This window comes from Dendronephthya gigantea, unplaced genomic scaffold (assembly GCF_004324835.1).
Source record: "Dendronephthya gigantea isolate DGI-Jeju-01 unplaced genomic scaffold, DenGig_1.0 000005F, whole genome shotgun sequence".
Taxonomy (NCBI): Eukaryota; Metazoa; Cnidaria; class Anthozoa; order Malacalcyonacea; family Nephtheidae; genus Dendronephthya; species Dendronephthya gigantea.
Window position 1 is genome coordinate 658024 of NW_021163015.1, and position 8392 is coordinate 666415.

The 8392-nt window shown below is 40.8% G+C and overlaps 1 protein-coding gene across 1 annotated transcript; it reads right to left on the reverse strand.

Annotated features, from left to right (window-relative positions):
• Positions 1-363: 363 nt before the first annotated feature.
• Positions 364-7509, reverse strand: LOC114516161 (metabotropic glutamate receptor 3-like). The gene is made up of 2 exons (XM_028535560.1): positions 5470-7509; positions 364-1928 (listed from the first exon to the last, which is right to left on the reverse strand). The coding sequence occupies exons 1-2, from the start codon at positions 7088-7090 to the stop codon at positions 745-747; spliced, it is 2805 nt and encodes a 934-aa protein (XP_028391361.1). The 5' UTR covers positions 7091-7509; the 3' UTR covers positions 364-744.
• Between the last annotated feature and the right edge of the window lie 883 nt (positions 7510-8392).

Sequence of the window (8392 nt, forward strand, 5' to 3'; positions counted from 1 at the left end):
CCTAAATGGAACGAAAAAGTAAATTTGCCAAAAATTTACTCAAGTGAACACAGACGAGGAAAAAAGTTGCCATTGAAAACTTGTGATACAAAAATTGTTGCGTGTAATTTACAAAGAAAACTTTGAACCGAAAACTTGTCATAGGAAATTTGCCCGACGGCGATGGTAACCGGGTTTTAAGGGCCTGTTTACATGGAGTGAGTTATCCCGGCTAGGCGAGGTGAAAACTGCATATAATGAAAGACTAATCAGGTTAAGCCTTTGATAAGATGCGCTTTTTACCTCGCCTAGCCGGGATAACTCGCTCCATGTAAACAGGCCCTAAGTCTTATTCGGCAATTCGCGCATGGAAAGAGCATTAGTTTTCTGCCAGCTCTTAACACTCCTTGTAACTTCTTAAAAAATAATTCGCGAAATATGCTAAAACTTCTATTAAAATCTTATAAAAGTAAAGAATCTAAAAACCTACACTACATGCACTACAACTATATACATGGCTGTTTTGTTCCGCGATTGTCGCTGAAATAACTTCAAGTCGAGACCACCACGAAGCTGGTTACTAAGCGCTACCCTAGGCCGTTTGTGGGTTTTTTAAATTATTCTGAAAGTATACGTATAGTTCAGTATAACCTAGAATAAACCTCGGTGTTCTTAAATTAGAGTTTCTGGTTTGTTAATGGGCCTATTCCGTGGTTAGCGCTGTTCAGCCTTTGTACAGCCGGCCTTAGCAAATCTATACTTCTATTACATGCTGGTGATAGATTTTTCGAGCATACCATTGTCGAGTTCCGGCATGAGACTGCTCATGCGTTTTGCTTCGGGAAGTCCTAAATGGCGAGCAACCAGCTGTTCGTTGCTGCCAAACGACACGTCAGTAAGCGTGGAAATGCTGCGTATTTTTTTGTCCGTTTCCGGCGAGGTGTCCTCGTCGTCGTTGGCGATGTTTTGTTGGTTGACCACCGACGATCTTTGCGGATCGGGCGTCGCGTTCGGGGAACCGACCGCGGATAGTCGACGCGCCTCTTTCAAGCAGGTGTTCATGGTTGCTTTTCTAAACGACTCGTGGCGATTGTGCTCGGGATGTATAAGAATGATGTTTAATTTTGGCATGTAGATTGGCATCACCGTTAGGAAGTTGATCAGGATTATAAACAGACAGGTCATGAATTGTTTTGTTGACCCAGTTATATCGATGCAGACAGGTATGTATCCGACCCACATTAAAACAAACGCGAACATCGAAAAACAGATGAACTTCGCTTCGTTGAAACTTTCTGGTAGCTTCCTGGCGTGAAACGCTTCGTACGTGCACAACAAAGCAAGGAGGAGGATATAGGCCAACTGGACTATCTGACACGCTTCCTCGTTTTCGCAATATACAAGGTACTTAGGCTCAACCGGTTCCACCTTGACGGTCAGCGGTCTGAGAGCGAGCCAAATGCCTGTGCCTATGACCGGGATTAGGGTCAGGATAATCGTCAGCACGAATTGAACCTTGTTGCTAAGCAACCGACTACGTTTCGTCAGCCGAGACTTGGAGTTAAAAATTCGCACGATTCGGTCCGTCTTCAGGAACATGATGGCCGTGATGAATGTGAAGAGGACTGGGAAGAAGTTTAGCCGCGCAATGCAGGTTGCCGCTCTAGGGCGACCTATGTACAAGAGCGGAAGCAAGAAGACGAGCGCGTGGCACGTCAAGTGGACCAAAGAGACTTCGCGATTCGATGCCTTCACGACGGCGGTTGCCGAGTATTTTCGAAAGATGGCGATGATGAATACAACAAGAATGAGGCCAAGAAAGCTGGAGGCGATGACGACGATTGATAATGGCGAATTCCACTCGAGAATGTCCTCTTCAACTTTAACACACTTTTTTCTATCGCTGGTTGACATGTAGCCATCCGGACATGGAAAACAAGCCTCGTTTCCTGAAATTAAGAATTCGGCATCTTTAGTTTAACACTGATCTATATTTGTATATTTTGGAGCTGGACACTGGGCTACCTTTGCTTAGAGCGTCTTAACCCGTCACGTTTAGTAAACTTGCTTATTTTGCACTACCAAAAGCTTGCTTAATTATTGAAGCTCTTTCGAGTTATGTGATATAAACGTAAGTTTAGGACACTTTTTAAATTTGTCTGCTTGTTCAATAAAGTGTCTTAAGTCTGATTTGAAATTGTTAGCAGTTTTGAAATTTTGGGCTAATATCGTATTTCGAAGTAGAAAAAAAATCCATTTCGACACTGTCTATCACAGAACAATATTCCTTATCTGCGTCATCCCAAAGCTAGACTCCATAAGTAATATGTTGCGACAACTGATAATATATATATATATATATATATATATAACCATTATCACCACAAAAAAATTACCATATTGATATTGCCTTTGTCTATGTATGATAATTAACAGCTGTACATCTAATAGTCTAATCAACCGTGGTCTAAAAAAGGCCAAGTTCAACACCAATACCAAATGAATAATTGCCATAGACGTTTACGCGCGAACTAAACGATTGAATACCACAAAGGAAAGAAAGCATAAGCAATCATAAAAGGCAGCCTCTTGCACAAAAAAACGACCTAACAATGGCCAACAAATGATGTGATCTGCGCAATAAGGACCTGCTACGCCATCCATTCGCCATTTTCAGGTCTGACGATCCCGTCCTTAATCTAAAGCTATAAGTAAACATATCTACACATAAATTTTGTATGTTTCTGCATGTATGATTCAAATTCAAACAATTCAAACAATTTTTGAATCGTGACCATGGAAATAGTACAAAGAACCGGTGGATAATTTTGAATGTCAAACGTTTCAATGACGCTTGGTTAGACTTCCGGGCTAAACAGATTCGTAGCTACTAAGATGTTTTATACGCCTATAAAGATTAAACAATGCAGCTAAATATTTCTTTGTTGAATAAGATTTTCGTCTTGGTAACTGATAAAAAGTTTCCGTTCTAATTATAGAGGAACAAACACAAACACTTCATACTTGTAGAGTCGCTTCTCACTGCTCACTAAGATCTTTGTTATTGGCACACGCAATTTCTAGCCTCGTACCCATGCAAGCGCGAAAACACGCTGAGAAATAGGGACACTACAGTGCTTTTATATAGATCACCCTGTTTTGGCCTTCATTATCACTTACAGATCGTTTTTAAGAAAGTCTAGGGGGTTAAAGGGTCTTAATTTGGAGTGGAATTATACACACTTCAAATTCAAGCCAGGAACAGTTGAAGGAAAAATAAGTCAACTATAGGTTCTCCGACAGGCTACGAACCTACGCTATTGCTTCGAAGCCAATTTACATGCATCGAGTATTGAGTGCCAAAAATCACAATAGTTTTCTAAATCACACAAGTCTTTCGTGAGCTTTTTAAAAAAAATTGTGTCGACCACTTCGAGAATGTTCGTCTACCGTTTTTAATTATTCATTCAACGCAGATGTTAATTTTTCCATGTTTTTGTCCAATTTTTGCTGGTTGCAGTAAATATGAACACGATCGTTGTTGAAGCGATTCACTCACAAACATGGTTTACTTGGCCATGTTCCATGGCTAATTGTTTAAATGGAATGAATTTATGTAATTAAAAGACGCGATATTTACATATTTCAAAGAGTCAAGGTTACCTTTTATTCTCCATGCAATTTGAAAAGGTTCCTTTGACTCTATATTCACCCCCCAGACAACTGTCAATTTCCCTTTTTTTATCACCTGTGATGAATTTTATTTTTTAAACTAGGCTTCTTATAGGAATTGCATGTCCATTTGAAGGGTTTTAAGTAATACTAAATTCACTTCAAAGTAGCCTAGTATATCCGTTTAGTCCAAAAGAATTTTAAAAGCCTCGAAAGGATTTCTCCATTCTGAACAAACTGCGGTGCATGCATGTTTTTCAAAAGAAATACACAAATATATAAGGTTTTAAAAGTAGGAAAGTTTTCAGCGATAAAATAGAAATTTTGAGCATAGGTCTCTAAGAGGTAAAGCGTAGTGATGTTTTGAATGGCATTTCTTAATGACTTCAAATATCGACATAAAAGTTTTCTGTGACGTTTTCGAACAAGCGCTATGACGCAAAAAGCTCAATGCTTCTGGTCATTTTGAAAGTTCTTTCTTGTTTTGTTCCTATGACCTACTGTTTATTGCGATCACTCGAAAAACTACCTCACGAAGTCGTGTGTATCAGTTTTTTAACAATATAGACAAAAAGCCATTCGTTCAATTCTTAGCCGGCCTAGTCGGCTGACAATTTTTAACATACGATTAGTCATTATGAGATAAAAAAGATAATGTTAGAAAGCTCGATGACTTATACTCTTTCTTCCTAAGTAAAAATTAAATCGTGGGGCTCAATATTATGTAATGCATTAAGGCATGTTAAAGTGGGCATTTCGTTTTTTTCTCATTTCGACACCCTGCATGTATAAACGTCCCCTGACCGTATATAGGTAGGTTAGCATGCACGTCTAGTGTTACCCCCTACAGTCACTTGAGCTAAATGAGGGGGGTTACCATCGCCTCTCAGTGCTCCAAACTATACAGCACGAAGGTAATTGTACATTCAAAGGGTTCAAGTAAGGTGCCCTATATTCGAGATTTTTTTGTTTATCAGAAGGGGCGACAGCGCGCTTACAATTCCTAGGATTCTCATAGCTTTCCGCGAAAACAAATTGTCGGCAAACTTAATGCGATTTGCTTGAGAACAGCACAAATGCTTGGTGCATATACATACATAGCCCGCAGGCAAGCTTATTATCGTCTAACAAAGAAAAAGGTTGTGTGAAAAAAGTGGATAAGTTTTAACTTTTAACCATAGTTAGTGGCGGAATTAGCCAATTAGAATCGTTTATTTTGATGTTAACTGCGATTTCGTTCGGGAGTTTTATACAATACCGGTGCTGGATATTCTAGGTAAACTCAACCGTATATATACAGAAAGTTTGTCAACGAATCATCCGAATCCCCCCCCCCCCTCCGAGTTCTCCGGCGGTTTCTCTGTACTACGAATTTATACTACCTGAAAGCGAGGCATGCTGTGTTTGTGTTAGCGATTAAGCGAAAGGTTATTGGTCCAGAACCATGTGTTTTCCGTTGCGAAAATGCAATAAACGGGTGATACTAAAGCGAACAATATCTCAACAAATATACATCAACTGAGTTAATAATGAGTTATATTGTGCCTCATCCGTTCTTTGTAATGACACCAAGTACCTCGCCAGAATTAAGTATGAACGATTCATTATTCAGTTTGGAGATTTTGTCGTATCCGAAAAACACTTCTCCCCTGATAATTTGTGCTATCTAAATTTTATTTTCGAAAAGACGTGACCGGTTTTCCATGGGGTCGCTTTTATTATCTCTCAGGTCGTATCACGCGATCATCATGCGCCAATATCATTTGTGTTAACGATGTTTTTTTACTAATTGACGATTCTAAGATAACAACTACTTACCAACTGTCGATTTGATGTATCCGAACTGACATTTGGGGCACGTCCAACAACACTCTCTACTTGACCTGACGAATCCAAAACCCGGCTGACATATCTCAGAACATCTCGACAGAGGAACCGATGCTCCCCCTTGATTCCACTGTATTCCGACGTTCTCCTCAAATTCTAACTCGGACGTCTCTCCATTCCATTGCGCCACAGGCACAAACTCCTTATTCCTTCCATCACCTTGTAAATTCTTGATCAAATATGCCCCGAAAACCGGGTCGCCCGATTTCGTGAACACAAAGCTCCCCTTCGCAGACAGTGCGTGAAAATTCACTTGCCTTATATGCTTCAGCAGCTCTTGAAGCATTTGTTTGTCTAACGCGGTGATATCTAAGTCGGGTCGAGAATTTTTTAAACCTTGAAGACCATAAGCTATAGAATAAACAGCGTCCATAACGTTCGCGTATTTATTTGGAGGCAGGGAGAGAGCATTTGGTAGCACTTTGTCCATGCAGTTCGGTGTCGCGCACTTCTTCGACCAGTATTCGCCCAACCATGGATTGGTCTGTTTGCTTTTGGGGGTGAGTGTTTTCAAATACTCATCGAATTTCGCGTGCCTTCCCAAATACGGCACCACCCCGAGCATTCCGCGAATAAGTTCAAAATTGACTTCGTTTTTCACTTGTGCGTTGTCTCCCCACGACTCGGTTCCGATCCACGTTATATTCGATAGCTTGCCGGTAGCCGCTCGGAGAAAACCGATTGCTGCGGGTCGTTCACACCATAGCACCACAACCCTTTGTCGATCGTCTTCCTGTAACCTCCGGATGATGTGTTCAGCGTCTTTCGTCATCTCCTCGTTCGAATTCGTGGAGAACGAAGCCGCTTCGGCAATGCAAAACTTTTTCTCCTTAAGAATTTTCCCCAGCGCAATCAAGCCGTTTCTACCATATTCATCGTCCGAGACAACTATCGAGACATAAGTCCAGTTAAAATGCTCCAAGATATCTGCGATTGCTTGTGCCTGGTAGAGATCGGACGGGATAGTCCTGAAGAACGTGCGATATGTTCCTTTGTCACTAAGCGTTGGACTGGTCGAAGAGTAGCTTATTTGAGGAATATTATCTGTGGAAAATACGGGCGAAACTGTCGTTGAAATCCTCGACGAAGCCCCTCCGACCACGGCTATTACTGGCGGAGTGCTATTACCGCTCGCGTTCGTATTACAAAAACAACTCGATTTGTTCTTGTTGTCAAACTTTCTCGCATACGACCCCGGGTTACTTGGTGTTAGCATGAAATCCAAGGCAGCGCCGAGCGCGAGGTCGCCTTTGTTACAAGAATCGCGAATATCGAAACCAAGTGTAATCCCGGGTAACAAACTTGCATTTTTGTTTATTTCGTCAATCGCAAACATCATAGCCTCGACCCACATCACCCCGGGTTCGTTAAGTTTCAATTCTCCTCCCGCATGAACTGGTATCAAACCTCCAATTATAACGTCCGCTGTAAAATTGTTCCTTATCCTTTTCGGCGGGTCGCATGTCGCATGATTTCGAGCGTTACAGACTATGGCCACCTGAGTAAATATACAACACTCTACGATTAGCGTAATCAAACAGAGTCGAAACATTTTGAACGCGACTCCAAAGTTTAGTTTTCATGCAGATAAATATACACTGTACTCTGTGGTAGCCGTCGAGAGTGTTCAATTCCCACTATTACGGTGATTGGATGATCAAGTATATTGTTTAATCTTGTCTTGTAGCGGCGCTGTTTGAAAAACGTGCTAAATCAGACGGTTAAGTCTTCTGCCCTTACTTGCTCGGCTGGATAGTCGACGTCATTTGAATTGTGATCAAGGAAGTAGCTCTTTGTAACCTGTTTGGATATTGTTCCCTATTTCCGTTTTCAAGTGCAACAAGCATATTGTTGATGTGTGAAAACCAATATCGCGTCGAGGTTAATACGATGATCGCACACAAGTATGGAGAACGATTATAAATTCTGCCACTAATACTTCGTCGCGTTTGGACGTGTTCACTGAATCGACACGGATCGTCTGACAAGATTTAAATGATTCGCAAACAAGCCATATATTTGACTAATTAGAAATGCTGGTCGCCAACGAGACCACGTCAAACGCAAGCCTTTTGATTCGAACGTTTTATGATTGGTTCAACCAGTATTTTCGAACTTTAATTGTTTATTAATGACTTTCAATTTTTTAATATTAAACCTGCTGCAGTGTTTTATGCCTCTAACATTACGAAATGGTTTATGGAGATTAAATTGCCACCCGCGTGTACGAAAGTTGCTTGTCTTCGGAAGTTGTGGCGTAGGCAGCAACCTTCCTTTTGGGAACAAACTGCATGAACACGAAATACAGTCGAGGTTCCTCGATGTTGGATTGTTGGGTCTTCTAAACGATTAGGGCCCTCTCATGTGGTATCCCCAAAACCCTGGTTCAATATAAATGCGGCGACTTTTTCTGAAGTGAAGACGGCATCCTGTAGAGACACTTTGGAAGTATTTTTCGACCGAAGCATATAAGTTAGGAATATATCGCACTATTCGTACAAAATTGCAAGATTTCTTGCTCTCAGCCTCATCTAACTTTCCCTTTTATTCAACTCTTGTTCAAGTCTGGATTGTTTTGGTTCTCAACGGTCGAAAGATTATCTTGTAAAATATTGATAGATGGCTCCAGGCAAGTTCGGAACGGACACGCCATATTATACGAAAAACATCAGTAAAGCTTGCTAAATTATTTCGTTCATTTATGGATCTGTCTTCACTTGTGTCACAAGTAACTTTTTTTTTTTAACTTCGTAAGCGCGTGCGAAAAAATTGCGTCTTTTCTAAATTAATGTTTATTTTTATTTTTGTCACGAATTCGAGGGTTGCCGTCGATATTAATAATATTGTATCACAC